Genomic DNA, 18,569 nt, shown 5'->3' on the forward strand with positions numbered 1-18,569 from the left:
TGAAAGTTCCCTGAACGGGACCTATATACTGTTACAATTATAAAAGAGCCCTCCTTCAGTTTAAGTTGACAGGCCCTCCTTCAGTTTAAGTTGACAGGCTTATGCTTCTATACATTGCTCTAGACAAAACTTTTTTGTATCCAAGCTTTCTACACAGTGATAACTTTTGACATATATGGCAACTCCTCCTCTCACCTTATTCTCTCTACTCATATGTGCAGCTAGTTTATAATCACTGATATTTACCTTTTCCATATCAGACACAATGTGATGCTCAGACAGGCATAGTATATCTATTACATTATCAGATTCAATGTCATCTAAACAAACCAGGAGCTCATCTACTTTATTCTTCAATCCCAGAATATTTTGGTGAAAAATGGTAACATTATTTTTTACTTTACTTTTGTGAGAATCTACTTTTTTCTTTAATCCGCCAATATTTTGGTTAAATATGGTAACATCATTATTTACTTTCCTGTTGTGAGAATTTTGTGAGTTTTGGACCTCTTTAGCACCTGCCTGCCTGAATTTCTCATTGGACACTGATATTAGTCTAAAAAAGAGGTACATCCATGAGTACTAGTGTCCCCCCTTATGGATTTCACTAACAACCCTGCCAGTTTACCCTTCCCTTTCCTATTGAGGTGAAGGCCATGCCTTGTGAAATCCCCCCTATCAATAGCCTCGATATGAACCAAACCAATGTCTGACAGATGTCTTCAAAAGAGTTACCAGATTGAAATGGCAATGGGTTGGCCAAATTGTGAGACAGATGGAGCAATAATATGATTCCTCTGGGACATGAAAGCAGCACTGTCAGACCCAGTAGAGAAAGCTTGAATACATCTAGATGAATGCTGGAAGTAGTAGTTGGTTCCACTAAATTGACTGACTTGGAAAACATGAAAGACTTTCATTCGGATGTGGATGGATAATGGCAAAAGCAGGTGACAAACATAGCAGAGCTAGCAGGTTTACTTGCTTTTTGGAAGTCTGAAATTTGACTATATAAGAAACAGGAAGAATACCTTATATGACTTTGTATCAATGGACACTCAATACAATAAAAGAAGAATATGAGATACTGAAAAGTTTTAAGTGGTCAGGAAGCCTGTCAAAAATCCAGGCATAATGGAAGAGCGAATGTGAAGATAAATCTTAGAGGAGGCAAAGCTAGATGCAGTTAGTAGGTTGAATGTAGCAAAATAGGAGCAGCCAGCAGTAGTAAAGGTGTAAGTTGAGGTTAAGTGAGCTGTAACAGAACACATAGAAACTAAATTTCCACATACTACATGCTCAAGAACTGGTACTAGGAAGAAGAATGGGCAAAGATGTGAGCAATCTCTCTGGTCCTTGACACTGTGAGACTGGGTGCCTCTTGCAGGAGGACTTGGTGTAACACTTCAGCAGACTCTCCATCAGTAACTGTTCATCATAGTCACACAGAAATCTGAACAGTAATTGCTAGTAACTAATGTCAACCACCTTGAAGAACAATCTTCCTTTAATGTTGTAGCCTTTTTAATGATTGGCCTACAGTAAAAGGAATGAGATGGAGCACAAAATAAGCTTTACATTTTAAAATATCTCACATATGTAATCAAACAAGCTGGCACAGTTTGTAAGACACTGAACTTGTACTGAATTGAACTGTAAATAAATATGACAATGCCAGACTGTTATATGGTTTTAAGTGAACTGCTGACTTAGTCATCTCATTGGAGTCAATATGCAATAGCTAACTTGAATGAAATATTACACGCACAAAAATTTTCTATTAGAGTCTGCAAGACTTTACTTTTAACATTGTAACATCATTGTAGGTACTTCATGGTCCAGAGTATTTTTAATATCAATTCATACTCCTAGAGCAACATAAAGTATGTAAAAAAGTACAGTGAGAAAGACATAGCTTTGTATTTTATTGAGATTCTGAATATAGTTTTTGGGACAGATAAAGAAATAATTTTACCAAATAAAAGTTCAAACAATAGCATGGGATTATTAAGCAGCCTCCTTGGTCAGTGAAATGAAGTGCCATTGCTGAAGCGTCCACAATTATTGCGAAATAGGGTGATCCATCACCACCACCACCACCACCAACAACAACAACAACAACAACAACAGCATCTCCAAAGTCACTTTGAGGCTGCATGAACTAAAACTAGTTACTATGTTGGTGCTCCCATTCTCCATATTAAGATCCTCCAGCTTGTTTCTGTTTGTCTCTCAAGATCTAATCTCAAAAGGTTGAGGACATTATTGCTGCTGCTAGTAACTTTATATTATGCAGTGATTCCTTATCAAGACAGCACTGAAATAAATGTGTGGTGCCAAAGAGGGAACATATAAAAATTTCTTTGTTTGTATCATACTTACTGCATAATGTTTTTATAATCAGGCTAGCATTAAAGGAAGTATAGCTGCTAAGCCATTGTTAGTTTTCAGATTGCACTAAATCAGCTTTTTTTCTGTTCTTTTGATAGTGAGCAATCTGAAAGATGTAAGCTGGCGTGTTGACTTGGTTGGTGGGTCAAATGTTTTGTCTGTTGATGGTGAAATCAGACCAGAAGTGTGCTTGAAGCTTCAGGTGCTTGATTGTCTAACAGGAGAAGAAAAATATCACCAATTTAACGTGACAGAGGATCAGTTAAACATAATGATTCATGGTAAGCTGTCTTTTATTGCTGTAATCAATTTCATGTTGATGACTCTAAACAGTAATAAATTATAATGTGTTTTGTGCTGTAAAAACTTCAATATTTACATGTTTCAGATCTGAAAAAGGTGACAGGTATTATTGATGGCCTGTAGAACTTCCAGCTGTGAAATACATCAATATAAAACAGTGAAAATAAAAATTTCTTTGTTATGATCGAATCCCATATAAATTGTTTTCTTTCCAGTAATAAATGAAATGTATTACTTGATGAAATGTTAAGAAATTTGCAACTTCATATAAGTTACACCATGCATTTCTTATGAACAACTGTATCAATGGTAATAAACACTTTTTTGTATCAGAATGTTATGTACCTTCTATTTAATCAACCAATATTTACCTGCTATATAGTTTCCATGTATATGCTAATATAAAAGTACAATCATATTGGATAGTGAATTTGCAGCTGGAATGAGGCTTTCTCAGTAGACAGGCTGTAGCATTTTATCTTGTGTGGAGTATTTGGACCTTGCTGTTCATGCTATGTATTAATGATCCATCACAGTATTAAAAGTAACCCCAGGCTTTTGCAATTATCTGTGACAAAGTACTGCCTCACAATAATTGTAGCAATATTCAATCAGATATTCTTAACCCTTTCAGCTCCACTGTTGGAATACATCTGACATAACGATTTTTCACTATGGTTCCAATGTCGAACAATGTCCAACATGTTTCCATTGCTGTACTATAAATAAGAGTTGGGAAGAATGCAGCAAGTAGAAAAATTGGGTTGGAAAGGGTTAATATTTGAAAGTGAAAATACTGGAAATTTGCTTCAAATGTCCGGAAATGCAAAATTGTGCAGTTCACAAAATGGAAAAAAATGTAGTATCCTATGAATACAGTATCAATGAGTCACAATCAGAATCATTCAACTTATACCCAAGTTAACTAACTGTAGAAATATTAAATAGAATGCTCTCATAGACTCATTCATGGGTGAAGTAGGTAGCACACTTTGATTCACTAGTAGGGTATTGGGAAAATGGACTTAGTCTACAAAAGATATTTCTTACAGAACACTTGTGCAACATTTCTTAGAATATTGCTTGTTGTACACTGAAGCACCCAATTCAAATACTGAGATATGTAAACAGGCAGAATAAGGCACTGCAGTCAGCATTGCCTAAATAAGACAATAAGTGTTCGGCACAGTTGCGAGGTCATTTACTGCTGCTACAATGGCAAGACGTAAGTGAATTTAAACATGGTGTTATTTTCAGTGCATGAGCAATGGGACACAGCATCTCAAGGGAGTGATGAACTGAGGATTTTTCCATACAACCATTTCATGAGTGTATAGTGAATATCAGGAATCCGGCAAAACATAAAATCTCTGACATTGTTGCAGCAGGGAAAAGTGCAACCCTTTTGCAAATTGCTGCAGATTTCAGTAATGGGCTGTCAACAAGTGTCAGTGTGCAAACCATTCAATGAAACATCATTGATATGTACTTTCGGAGCCAAAGGCCCACTCATGTACCCTTGATGACTGCATGACACAAAGCTTTATGCATCGCCTCAGCCTGTCCACACCAATATTGGAATGTTGAGGACTGGACACATGTTGTGTGGTCGAACAAGTCTCGTTTCAAGATATATAGAGCAGATGGAGACAACCTCATAAATCGATCGACCCTAGATGTGAGCAATGGACTGCTCAAGCTAGTGGAGACTCTGTAATGGTGTGTGCAGTTGGAGTTGTATGGGACCCTGATACGTCCAGATATGACTCTGACTGGTGACACATAAGTAAGCATCCTGTCTGATCATCTTTATCCATTCATGTCCTTTGTGCATTCTGATGGACTTGGGAGATTCCAGCAGGACAACGAAACACCCCACATGTCCAGAATTACTAGATAGTGTTTCCAGGACCACTCTTCTGAGTTTAAACACTTCTGCTGCCCACCAAACTCCCCAGACATGAACGTTATAGGTTATATCTGGGATGCCTTGCAACATGCTGTTCAGAAGAGATCTCCACCCCCTCATACTCTTATGGATTTATGGACAGACCTACAGGATTCATGGTGTCAGTTCCATCCAGCACTACTTCAGACATTACTCAAGTCTAGGCCTTTGTGTTGTGGCCCTTCTGCGTGCTTGCAGAGGCTGTACATGATGATAGGCAGGTGTACCAGTTTCTTTGGCTCTTCAGTGTGTTTGGGATCTATTCCAACCAGGTCTAGCAGGTTACTGAACATATACAAAGAAGGGCACATGTTTGTTTGACCCATCCAAGAGTGTCTTGGAGAGGCAGAAAAACCAGAAGTGGCAGCACATGAAGAGAGGTGCCAACTATCCACTAAAAGCCAACTTGCAAAGTTTCAATAACCAGCTGTAAGTGCAGAATCTAAGGGTACATTAAAACTTATAGTTGCTCTTATAGTGGCTGTGAAGACCAGAGCAGACTTGTTACAGTATGCAAGAAGTTTTAAGCAATCATTCTATGCACGTTCTGTGCAATAATGGAATGGAAAGAAGCTCTAATAAGTAGTACAGTGGGCAGTAATATCTGTCGTGCTTTTCGCTGTGGTTTTCAGAGTATAGATTCAGATTTACTGTACATATGAACATTTTCTGGTTTCATTAACTTATGGATTGTGGGAAAAATGATAGTTTAAATTCCTCTGTCTGTGTGCTGCAATTAATCTAATCTTGTCCTTGCGATTTTTGTGGGAGTGATATGTAAGGGATTGTAGTATATTCTTAGAGTCATCATTTAAAGCCAGTTCATGAAATTTGTTTGTGGCCTTTTTTTGGGATAGTTTCCATCTGTCTTAAAGATCCTCCCACTTCAGTTCCTTCAACATCTCAGTGATATTCTCCCATGGGTCAAACAAACCCGTGACTATTCATGCACCCTTTTCTGTATACATTCAATATCACCTAGTAGTTCTACATACAAACTGGATAGGAATGAAATGTAAAAGAATGTGAGAGTTTTAAAAATGTGTGTAGTATGTAAAGAAGACAGTCAGACTAACTTTTAAGACTGCCCAAAATAGAAATCCACTGTACCAGCTATATCACTGAACAATAACAATGCTGAATTTGGCAATGAAACTAAATTTTTGGGGATTCCTTAATTGTAAAGAGCACATTGATTTAACTAGGACAAAGCTCAGTAAAGCGTGTTTTATGATCAGATCAATAAGAAATGTTATCAACACAAGTACACTGATAACAACACATTATGTTGGTGCATAAGTTCATAGTGTTTTTGTCTTGCATGATGTTATTGTGGTTGTATGGCTTTATTTATCAACTGTCATTTTTTTAATTATTACTTGTAGTTCACTGTTGCTATTTGAGTTTATATATTTTCATTTTTTCATCCGGAGTTAGTGAGTGGAGCTGCAGACATTAGAAAATGGAGTACCAAGTGGAGAAATTTGAAAATTTCTAACATATTCTTATACTTGAGTTCGACAGAGGGGTGACAGCAGCGGAGGCAGCCAGAAACATTTGCACTCTGTATGGGGATAATGCCATTTGACATAATGGTAAGAAAGTGGTTTTCTCATTTTTGGGAGGATTGTTTTGACATTAGTGACTCTCCATATTTAGGAAGACCTTTAGTGTTTGATGAAGATCATTTAAATGCATTAATCCGCAATTACCTATGTCACAATACTCAAAGCAGAGTGGTGAACTGTGATCATCCCATCATCGTACAACATTTGCATGCAATGGGGAAGTTTCAAAAATTGGATGTATGGGTACTGCATGCTCTAAGCCAAAATCACAAAAATCAGCTGGTGGCTGTATGTGCATCTCAGCTTGCTTGTCGTCAGTTGGCACACAAACAGCACCCACCATTACTATCCAGTATCATTACTGGTGATGAGAAACGGTGTACTTATGCTGACAAAAGGAAAAGAAATGATTTGTTGAACCCAAACGAAGCAACAATTCCTCATAGAAAGATCTGCATGCATCCACAAAAGATAATGTTATGCATCTAGTGGCACAGTGATGGTATGGTGTACTATAAATTACTTGCCTAAGGTGTAACCACCATTGCTGACATTTATTGTCAACAACTGAGATGTCTTGCAGATGCAATCCAGGGACGATGACCAGGAAGACTATGTGAAGTGATGCTATTCCATGACAATGCCTGCCACATTGTGATAGACTGACAACAAATTCTGTACAGAAGTTGGGTTGGGAAGTCATTCTGCACCCACCTTATACACCTGAGCTTGCACCTTTACATTTTCACCTTTCCCACTTTGTATCAAATAACCTTAAAGGAACTTCGTTTCTTGATGAAAATGCACTCAGAATATGGTTCAACACCTCAACACCACTGATTTTACAGTCATGGCATTAAAAGTTGCGTTGGCACACTGTTGTAAACAGTGAAGGAAAAAATATTATTCATGACTAAAGTCTTTGTTATTTGTATCTGTTGCATTTATTAAACTTCTGGAAAAAGGCTACAAACTTTGTATCAAACTACAAGGTGTACAACTTTGCTTCTGCCGTTTGCTGATAGGTGGTGACAACGGTAAGTAGCAGTCAAAAGAAACAGATCGCAGATGTCAGGCAGTTAGCTTGGCCCTTGGTCAACATAGCCTCATTCAAACATTAGTCAATTTGTGTCTGCATCATAAAGTTGTTCTTGATTGAAAATGTCAGTTTACGAGCCTAATGCTTGTCATTTGTTGGAGGTGTTACTGTCTTGTTTCAATATGTAGAGAACAATGGCTGAGTCTCATCGAATGCTCTCAAGTATATATGGTAAGGATGCTATTAGTGAAAGAACGTGTTGTGAGTGCTTCAAGAATGGTGATTTTAACATCGTAGGCCAGCATAGTGGTGGAAGAGAGAATTTTTTCGAAGATGCAGAATTGGAGAAATTGCTGAGTGAAGACACACATCAAACTCAAGAGGTATTGGCATGATTAGTGAGAGTGACACAGCAAGCCATTTCAAAACATCTCAAGGCTAAGGGCCTGATTCAGAAAGAAGGAACTTGGGTCCCATGTGAGCTGAAATGAAGAGACGAACGGCGTTTGTGTGTTTGTGAACAGCTGCTTCAGAGGCAAAAACGGAAGGGATTTCTGCATTGCATTGTGACTGGGGACGAAAAATGGGTTCATTACAATAACCCCAAATGCAAAAAATCATGGGGATATCCCAGCCATGCGCCATGCTTCCATGTCGACAGCCAAACCGAATATTCACAGCTCCAAGATCATGCTCTCGATTTGGTGCGACCAGCTCAGTGTCGTGTGCTATGAGATGTTAAAAATCAAGTGAAACAATCACAGGTGCTCATTATTGAATGCAGTTCATGCATTTAAGCAGAGCATTAAAAGACAAACAGCTGCAATACAGCGAGGGGCATGATAAAGTGATTTTGCAGCAGGACAACACTCGACGCCACGTTGCAAAAGAGGTCAAAACATACTTGGAAACATTAAAACGGGAAGTGTTACCCCATTCACCATATTCTCCAGACATTGCTCCCTCTGAGTATCACCTGTTTAGATCAATAGCGCATGGACTGGCTGACTAACACTTCTGATCTTGTGAAGAAATCACAAACTGGATCGATTCATGGATTGCTTCAAAAGATGAACAATTTTTTCGACGCGGGATTCATACACTGCCCAAAAGATGGGAGAAAGTATGATACATGTGTAACAAATTTGTTTCAGTAAAGCCTCAAATGTTGGCGAAAAAACAGTGGAAGCAAAGCTGTACATCTTGTAATACTATGCTCTTTTCCACTCGATACTTATTTATTGGCTTATGTTTTTTGAGTCAAAGTTCTGAGTCAGTTAAGTTATTTAAACTTCAAAAGAAAGTAGTCACAACAGTTTTACTCAAACAGTAAACAGAAGCATGTAAACCGTTATTTAAGAAGCAGAATATATTGCCCCTTCCTTGCCAATGCACACTAGAAATATTACATTTCACTGAGAAAAGCATTAACAAACTTGACAGAAATATGGATTGCCATCATCATTGCACAAGATTCTGTAAGACTAAATCCCCACTTGACAAACTTGCACAGTTATTGTGTTAAACGTATGCAGTGCTTAATTTCAGCCGGAATGCATTCCGGCACCTCCCAGAGACCTTTTTTTTCTCCTTTCTTTCTTTTGTGCATTAAATCACAATGTAACTATAATTTGCCGCTGCGCCAGCATAAGTGAATGTGACACAATGGGTTACCAATGTGATGTGACGGGCAGGAGGTACTGTGTGTGTGTGTGTGTGTGTGTGTGTGTGTGTGTGTGTGTGGGCGCGCGCGTGTGCGCGCCTTCAGTCTTATCACAAGTCTCTCTCTCTCTCTCTCTCTCTCTCTCTCTCTCTCTCTCTGGGCCAGCAAGGGGGGGGGGGGGGGGAGAAGTTGTAGAAGGGGGCGCATTCCGACACCTAAAAGTTTAGAAATTAAGCGCTGAATGTATGTGAATAAAATTATGTAATCACCTTCCCGTATAAACAAAAGAAATTTAGGAAGTAAATACACTGAGATGATAAAAGTCATGGGATGCCATATCAGACCTCCTTTTGCCCAACATAGTGCAGCAACTTGTGGCCTGGACATAAGAGGGCGTTGGAAGTCCCCTGCAGAAATTTTAAGCCATATTGCCTCCATAGCTGTCCACAGCTGTGGTGGTGTTGCTAGTGCAGGATTTTGCATACAGAATGACTTCTCAATTATGTCCCGTAAATGTTCTCTGGGTGGCCAAATCATTTGCTCAAATTGTCCAGAAGATTCTTCAAACCAGTAATGAACAACTGTGACCTGGTGATGTGGTGTATTGTCATCCATAAAAATTCCATCATTCTTCGAGAACTTGAAGTCCATGAATTGTTGCAAATGATCTCCAAGTAGCTGAACATAACCATTTCCAGTCAATGAGCAGTACACTTGGACCAGAGGGCACAGTCCATTCCATGTAAACACAGCTCTACACTATTTTGGAGCCACCACCAGGTTGCACAGTGCCTTTTTGACAACTTGGGTCCATGGTTTCATGGGGTCTGTGACACACTTGGACCCTGCCATCAGCTCTAACCAACTGACATTGGGACTCATATGAACAGGCCTTGGTTTTCCAGTCTACAGTCCAACCAATATGGTCATGAGCCCAGGAGAGGAACTGAAGGTAATGTTGTGGTGTTAGCAAAAGCACTCGCAATGGTCAGCTGCTGCCATAGCTCACTGATGCCAAAGGTTGCCACACTGTCCTAATGGATACATTCATCGCACTTCCCACGTTGATTTCCGTGGTTATTTCATGCATTTTTGCTTGCCTGTTAGCAATGACAACTCTACACAAATGCCGCTGCTCTCATTAAGTGAAGGCCGTCGGCCACTACGTTGTCCATAGTGAGAGGTAATGCCAGAAATTTGGTATTCTCGGCACACTCTTGACTTTGTGAATTACAGAATACTGAATTACATAATGATTTTCAAAATGGAATGTCTCGTGCCTCTAGCTCCAACTACCATTTCGTGTTCAAAGTCTGTTAATTCCCATCATGTGACCATAATCACATCAGAAACCTTTCCACATGAATCACCTGAGTACAAATGATAACTTCTCCATGCACTGCCCTATTATACCTGGTGTACATGATGCTGCAACCATCTGTACATGTGCATATCGCTATCCCATGACCTGTCAGCTCAGTGGAAATTTAAAATGAATGTAAAATCTCTCATAGTAAATCACTGTTTTTACACTATGCAGGAATTTTTGGAAGTCTGACATTTCCACATAAAGAAAGTATATCAAAACAGTAGTCACTTAAGTCATTTTCATGCACACCTTATGCTGTCTGTAGGAATTAAAGCAAATAAAATTTTTTAAAAAATGTTACTGTTTGAGCATAGATGTTATCTTTCCCACTCATGCAGCTCATAAGAAAATAAGATAATTAAACTGTATGAAATTTTAGGTATTAAAACCTGTGCTATATAGGTAAAGATAAGGCTATCAGTATTATAATGTTGCTGCCTGCTGTTTTTAAAAAGCTTTTAGTAAAAGTTTGTGAAAATGCTGTATGACATTCATGTTGTACATGTTGTAATACATATTTTTGTATTTACTTATCCTGTATCAACCATACAAGATTCTGTACTGATTTGATCCATGGGACAAACAATAATAAATAAATAATCAGAACTCCTTTTAAGAAATGAGAAGCAGCTGTAATAATATCAAGAGCTGAGACAGAAAATCAGTAGTAAGCAAAGAAGGGAAAGTTGAAAGGTGGAAGGAATATATAGAGGGCTGCCAAAGGCAAATGAACTTGAAAGCTATAAGGCTCTACTATAGAAGGGGAAGAAGTAGTTTGTGAAGATGAGATAGGCAATATGAAACAGTGAGAATAATTTGGCAGAGCACTGAAGGACCTAAGTTGAAACAAGGCCCTGGAGTAGACAATGTTCTATCAGGCTTATTGATATCTCTGGGAGAGCCAACCATGACAAAGCTGTTTAACTTGGTGTGCAAGATTAATGAAACAGGGAAAATATCCTAGAATTCAAGAATAATGCAAGAATTCTAATTCCAAAGAAAGAAACTACTGACAAGTGTAAATATTACCAAACTATCAGTGTAATAAGTCATGGTTGCAAAATACTGACTCAAATTATCTTACAGAAGAATGGTAAGTGTGACAGAAGCTGATATCAGGGAAGAACAGTTTGGGTTCTGGAGAAATGTTGGAATATGCAAGGTGATACTGACCCTATAACTTATTTTAGAAGGTAGGCTAAGGAAAGGAAGACCTACAGTTACAGCTTTTGTAGAATTAGAGAAAGCTTCAACAGTGTTGGCTGGAATACAGTCTCTGAAATTTGGAAGATAGCAGGGGTAAAATACAGGATGTGAATCACTATAAACAACTTATGCAGAAACAGACTGCAGTTATGAGACTCAAAAGGCATGAAATGGAAGCAATGGTTTAGAAGGGAGTGAGACGGAGTTGTACCCTATTTCCAGTATTATTCAATCTGTACATTGATCAAACAGTAAAAGTAGGCAAAGAAAAATTTGGACAAGGAATTAAAATACAGGGAGATGAAATAATAACTTTGAGATTTGCTGATGACATTGTAATTCTGTGAGAGACAGAAACTCATTTGGAAATGTAATTGAACAGAGTGAACCGTGTCTTGAACTGAGGGTATAAGATGAACATTAACAAAATAAAACACAGTGAATAAAATGTAGTCATATTAAATCAAGAGATGCTGAGGGACTTAGATTAGGAAATGAGACATAGAGTAGTTGAGGAGTTTTGTTACTTGGGCAGTGAAGTGACTGATGATGGACAAAACAGATGGGATGTAAAATGTAGACAAACAGTGGCAAGAAAAATGTTTCTTAAGAAGGGAAATTTGTTATCATAAATAAATTTATAAGAATTTCTGAGGCTTTTCTAATGGCACTTGTCTGGAGTGTAGTCTTATACAGAAGTGAGATGTGGATGATAAGCAGTTCAGATAGGAAGAGTTGCTTTTGAAATTTAGTGCTACAGAGGAATACTGAAGATTAGGTGGTTATATCATATAAGTAATGAAGAGCTACTGGTAATGAATAGAATTTGAGTGAAAAGAAATTAGTGGTATAACTTAACTAAAAGAAAGAATTGGTTGATAGGACACATTCCCAGACATCTAGCAATAATCATTTTATTACTAGAGGGAAATGTGGGCATAAAAGTTGTACAGGGAGACAAAGAGACGAGTATAGTAATTAGATTCAAATGAATGTGGGGTGCAATAATTATTCAGAGATGAAGAAGCTAGAACAGGACAGAGTAGCATGGAGAGCTGTATTGAACCATTTTTCTGACAGAGGGCCAGAAGAGGATCAGAGTTCCTTTGTAAAGTGTTATGAAGGGCTTTAATCTTTATTCTGAAGGCTGGTTAACCGAGTAATGATTTTTTTTAATTAGTATTATTTATTAGGAGTTGAATGCTACTTTGAATTTAGTTTAGCTGCACTTTCTCCATTTATTATTTGCCTGACAACCACTACTGATCTGACAAATTACTGTCGTCAACCCTCACAAATGAACCAACCAACAAATTACTGTTTTTATAAAAATGATGCTCAAGATGTTGGTATGTAGGTTTCTGTTTGCACATCTTATTTCTGCTGGCAGTTATTAAGAGGAGTCCTTGCAGGAAATGGAAACTGCTTAATAAAAAGTTCTTAAATTTTGTGTTACATTTTCATGTGCCATAGTTCAACCAAAATAGTTGTTTACTGTTAGGCACAAAAATCAATAAAGGGTAAATATTCAGAACTGAAAACATAAAAAATTAAAATACTTGAAGATGTTTTTGTCTAATAGTATCCTTTTTATAAATTAAGATTTTGTGAATGAGAGATTTTTTTACTCAAATATAAAAATAGCTCGGAAATATTAACACATTATTACACAAGTATTCTCCACTTACCCTTCAAGATGTTTGTTCATGTGTTTTGATCTTTTTCTGTGCCAGATTTTCTCATTATCAACTGTACATTTTGGTAGTTATGGGTCATCAGCTTCCTTTTCCTTCTGTTTCCCATCCTAGTATAAGTTTTGGTATTCTGGTTTACTCCGTTCTACTTACATATCCACATATTCTATTTCATAGTTCAATTCTCCTTAACACTTATTTGTTTTCCTTTTCTTGAAATTTTTGCGGATCTTCTCCAGAAATCCCTCCCTAACACACCCTGCTTATTAAAATGTTTGTGATTAGTTGTCCAAGTGACAGCTCAAAACAAGACTATACTCTCTACCACAAACTTTTAGTTTGTTCATAACATTCTTTCTCCATAAGAGTGAGTTGTGCATCTAGTGACCTTCCTGCCTCTACTAATTCTTTTATTAATTTCAATATCTGAAATTTCCCTCTATTCCTAAAACAGATTCCATGTAGCAAAAATTATTTTGGTAAGATATTCTGTTTCTTGATGATTAACCTTCAGACCGCAGTTTCTGCATTCTAATGCTAACTGATTACATACATAATTGGCATCGTCACTCTCTCATGGTATGTCGACTCAGTCATTGTCAAATAATAAATTAAGTAGATGTGTCATTTCTAATCCCATTCTCTTACATCTGTGAGACCATGTCCTAAGACTAATATCTATATAAATTTGTCCGCCCCAATAGCTGAATGGTCAGCATGCTGGAAGGCCACGCACAGGAGGCCGGGTTCGATTCCCAGATGGGGTGGGAGATTTTTTCTCCTCAGTGACTGGGTGTTGTGCTGTCCTCATCATCATTTCATCCCCACTGTCGACACACAGGTTGGCATCACACTCAATGAGACTTGCACTTGGCACCTGGGAACTCCTGGCCTCTGACGCCATATGATCATTTTCCATTTATATCAATTTTAAATAGTGTCAGTGACGAGGGTCAGCCTTGTAACAGGACCTTGCTTGCAAATTTTTTTGAAAGTGTGCTACTGATTTTAACAAGGCATGTGTTATCTTTATATATTTCTTGTATTATTTTAACTTATTTATTTAATCATATGGCTAGGTCCCCCCATCAAACATACCATTCGCTGGATGCCGGTCTTTCAATTTGACACCATTTTGGTGACCTGCAGTCGATGAGGATGAAAGGATGATTATGAGGACAGCGCAACACCCAGTCCCTGGATGGAGAAAATTCCCCGACCCAGCCAGGAATCAAACTCAGGCCCAGACGATTGACAATCCGCGATGCTGACCATTCAGCTACCGGGGGCAGACATATATTAACTAAGGGGGTCCTCTATATTTGCTAAGTATAATGCTTTCAAAGTAGATTCCTTTGAATTTTTATAAATCAATGAAAACTAATCAATATATTTTTTTTAAATTTTTCCTTGTATTTTTCCAAAATTTGTCATAATGTAAAAATGTGGTCTAGAAGCAATCTTCTGACTATGATATTACAATGCTCTTCCTGGGTTTTAAAATTATTCCAGTGTACTTAAATATTATGTACATAACACGAGATCTTTTTTAAAGAAGACAAGGAAAAAAACTCACATCACAGTTAGAATCAGAACAGTGGATAAATAAAATGTTTTGTAAATTCAAACTAACTTGCTTACATGAAGCCATTCGCAAGTTTCAACTCTTTTTTTTTTTCCTATTAAAATATATAGTTTTGGCTGATTTTTAGTGGTGGTGTAAAAACTGAATCTGTCTTGTAACATGATGTTAAAGTGTTGCAACAGATGCAACTGCAGTAAGGCAGTCCACCAAAGTAACTTTTGTTACAGTGACAAATATGTATATTATTGAATTTTTCTCTTTAGAAGAATTTATCTTATTTGCATCCATCTGATCTTGTTAAAGGTGTGCAGACATGGTGCAGTGGGTGTGAGCATCATGGAGTTGTGCATTTTGCATTTAAATAATCGAGAAATTAATTTGATAGGCAAATTTCTGTACAACTACACTTCCTCAGTCATAATGAATGACACCACTATGACATTGTCTGTATTAATTTCTCAGACTGTACCAGAGGCATGCCTAAAGAGGCTTAACACCTATAATGTATTAGAAAAATGGTGGTGACACTGGATCATTGCCAGGTTTGACCAGGTTGGTCCCACATTTTCTTACGCAATTATTCAAGCAGAAATGACTAGTAGGTTGAATTTCCATGGCAGCATTGTCACTAAGAATAAGAAATTTTACTATGAAGCTTTCAGACTGTTAACTTGACTTATTCATGATAGCTATTTAATCTGTTATAAAGAAGGCAATTTACTCTGTAAGAATCAGCATTGGTTTCAAAAAAGACAATTGTGTGAAACCCAGCTCGCGCTATGTGTCCACGAAACTCAGTGGGGCATAGACACGGGTTCCCAGGCAGATGCTGTGTTTCTTGACTTCTGCAAGGCATTCGATACAATTCCTCACAGTTGTTTAATAAACAAAGTAAGAGCATATGGGCTATCAGACCAGTTGTGTGATTGAATTGAAGAGTTCCTAGAAAACAGAATGCAGCACGTCATTCTCAATGGAGAGAAGTCTTCCGAAGTAAGAATGATTTCAGGTGTGCCGCAAGGGTGTCTCATAGGACCGTTGCTATTCATGATATATATAAATGATCTTGTGGATAACATCACAAGTTCACTGAGGCTATTTGCGGATGATGCTGTAGTATATCGAGAGGTTGTAACAATGGAAAATTGTACTGAAATGCAGGAGGTTCTGCAATGAATTGACGCATGGTGCAGGGAATGGCAATTGAATCTCAATGTAGACAAGTGTAATGTGCTGTGAATACATAGAAAGAAAGATCCTTTTATCATTTAGCTACATTATAGCAGGTCAGCAACTGGAAGCAGTTAATTCCCTAAATTATATGAGAGCAGGCATTAGGAGTGATTTAAAATGGAATGACCATATAAAATTAATTGTCAGTAAAGCAGATGCTGGATTAAGATTCATTGGAAGAATCCTAAGGAAATGCAGTCCAAAAACATTGGAAGTAGGTTACAGTACACTCGTTTGTCCACTGCCTGAATACTGCTCACCAGTGTGGGATTCGTACCAGATAGGATAGATAGAAAAGAGAGAAAAGATCCAATGGAGAGTAGTGCGTTTCGTTACAGGATCATTTAGTAATCACAAAAGCGTTACAGAGATGATAGATAATTTCCAGTGGAAAACTCTGCAAGAGAGATGCTCAGTAGCTCTGTATGGGATTTTGTTGAAGTTTCGAGAACATACCTTCACCAAGGAGTCAAGCAGTATATTGCTCCCTCCTACGTATATCTTGCAAAGACACCATGAGGATAAAATCAGAGAGATTAGAGCCCACACAGAGGCATACTGACAATCTTTCTGTACACGAACAATACAAAACTGGAATAGAAGGTAGAACCGATAGAGGTACTCAAGGTACCCTCCACCACACACCGTCAGGTGGCTTGCAGAGTATGGATGTAGATGAATACTTAGTTTTCCCCAGGCACCTCATCTGTGATACTGTCTTTATGATGGTGTCCAGTTCTTACACTATGGCTTGGACAGTGGCAGGTTGGTTCATCAATACTTAATGATATCAGTAATTGTTGTTTTTCTATCTTAGATTTACTGAAATTAAAGAGTATTTTTAGTATTTTTCACCAAACAGCTGCTGTGGAAGAGGGCCATGCAAACAATGACAATATTTAGTGAAATCACAACTGTTTATATTAAGTGGCCTCATCTTACTTTGGGGGAATGAAGTAGCAAGGAAACTAAGTGTCTCGAAAATAGCAGGAATTCTAGAAAATTATGTGTTATGTTGCACACAGGATACCTTTCAGATGCATCCCTCGGTGGATGGGCTTTTGGCCTAATAGACAGCAGAAAAAATTGCAGCCAAGTAGAGGCTGACCATACCTGCTGTGGTCCATGAGGCTACTGGCAGTGTCAGCAACAGAAAGGGTAAAGACTCTTTACTAATACAAAAAAAAAGATTATCCCAAACAGAGCAGGGAATTAATGCAAAAAAAAGACTATCCCAAATGCAACAGGAAATGAGCAAAAGGAATGGTATGCCCCCCCCCTCTCCCCCCCCTCCCCCCCAATTCACAAGCTAGCATAGCCACAGTCTACATGCCTCATATACATCCATAAGCTATAAGCTACCTTATGGTATATGGTGGATACTTTGTGTATCCCTGTCACTTCCTCCTTTCCTTGTTCCAGTCGTGAATGGTATTGACAATCATAATGCTGAGTGAAATACTGAAATGGTCAGTGCAAATTTTGATTTTGTGTTGTGTAAATTAGACAGTGTCAAAGTTTTGTGAGCCAGATGCAATTACAGTTCTTGATTCAATTTCGTGAAACGTGTACTTCGTAAATTAACTAATGAATGTTTCTCGAATTATTTATTTTTTCTAAATTACTGCTTCTTGGCAGTGAAGATAAAGTAATGTATTAACCACTGATTTAAACAAAATATTATTATTATATTAATGACAGGTTTTATTTGGGTGGGGGTACTAACAAACTAAGAGTATTTTATGAGCTTGTGTTAGCTGCATGCCTTAGTCAAGTGCAGTTCAAGGGTTTGGTATTGGTAGGAGAAGAGAGAGTGAGGCGTGGGGGGGGGGGGGGGGGGGGGGGGGGGGAGGGGCTTCAGTACCAACTCCTGGATTCACACCTTACTAAGGCATGCAGCTACCACCGACTAATAAAATTTACTGTTGGACCTTTAATAAGTGGCAACAGAGTGACCACACCCTAGCAGCAGGGTGGTATTATTTTGCTTGATAGTGTGCAAAACACCAAGGGGAATCTGCTTTAAATTGATTCCTTTGTACTTATAAATCTTCACAGTCATTTCCCATGACATATAACAGATGCAACTATAATAGAAAGAATAACAATAATTTAGACTATTGAGTCATGCAGTCTGAAGTTTATTGCCATTCCAGGATGCAGCCTTTTTTTCGTGAAAAAAAACTGTGACCTTCTGCTTTGTTTACAAAACACTGTACAGCTGCTAAAAGTGAGCGTATATAGACTTCCTGGAATTTCCGTAATGTTGTTGTTGTGGTCTTCAGTCCTGAGACTGGTTTGATGCAACTCTCATGTGTTCTGTTATAACAGCTGCTAAAGCCACACCCAAATTCACAGTGCAGTAAGGAAACTATGATGTTTGGTCCTCAAGGAACTACTATTACAGTATGACAGTTGTTGGAGTGGCAACATATGACTTACCATTATAAGATAGTTCAGGGTGCATACATCTGTGGGGAAAGTGAATACTAACTTTATACATCTTGTAATTTATGAAAACTCTTAATCCTGAATGTTAAAATACATTATGACTAAGCTGAAGGCCCATG

The 18,569-nt window shown here is 38.0% G+C and overlaps 1 protein-coding gene across 4 annotated transcripts in view; it reads left to right on the top strand.

Moving 5' to 3' along the window:
* LOC126172942 (COMM domain-containing protein 4) overlaps positions 1–3,021 on the top strand; it is a 551,734-nt gene extending 548,713 nt beyond the window's left edge. For all 4 annotated transcript variants that reach the window (XM_049920920.1, XM_049920918.1, XM_049920917.1 and 1 more), the window contains 2 exons: positions 2,490–2,672; positions 2,780–3,021. In XM_049920920.1, the coding sequence (XP_049776877.1) occupies positions 2,490–2,672; positions 2,780–2,817 (221 nt within the window). In that variant the 3' untranslated portion in view covers positions 2,818–3,021. The remainder of the gene's footprint in view (positions 1–2,489; positions 2,673–2,779) is intronic.
* The last annotated feature ends 15,548 nt before the right edge of the window (positions 3,022–18,569 follow it).

Source organism: Schistocerca cancellata, chromosome 1, assembly GCF_023864275.1.
Source record: "Schistocerca cancellata isolate TAMUIC-IGC-003103 chromosome 1, iqSchCanc2.1, whole genome shotgun sequence".
Classification (NCBI taxonomy): Eukaryota; Metazoa; Arthropoda; class Insecta; order Orthoptera; family Acrididae; genus Schistocerca; species Schistocerca cancellata.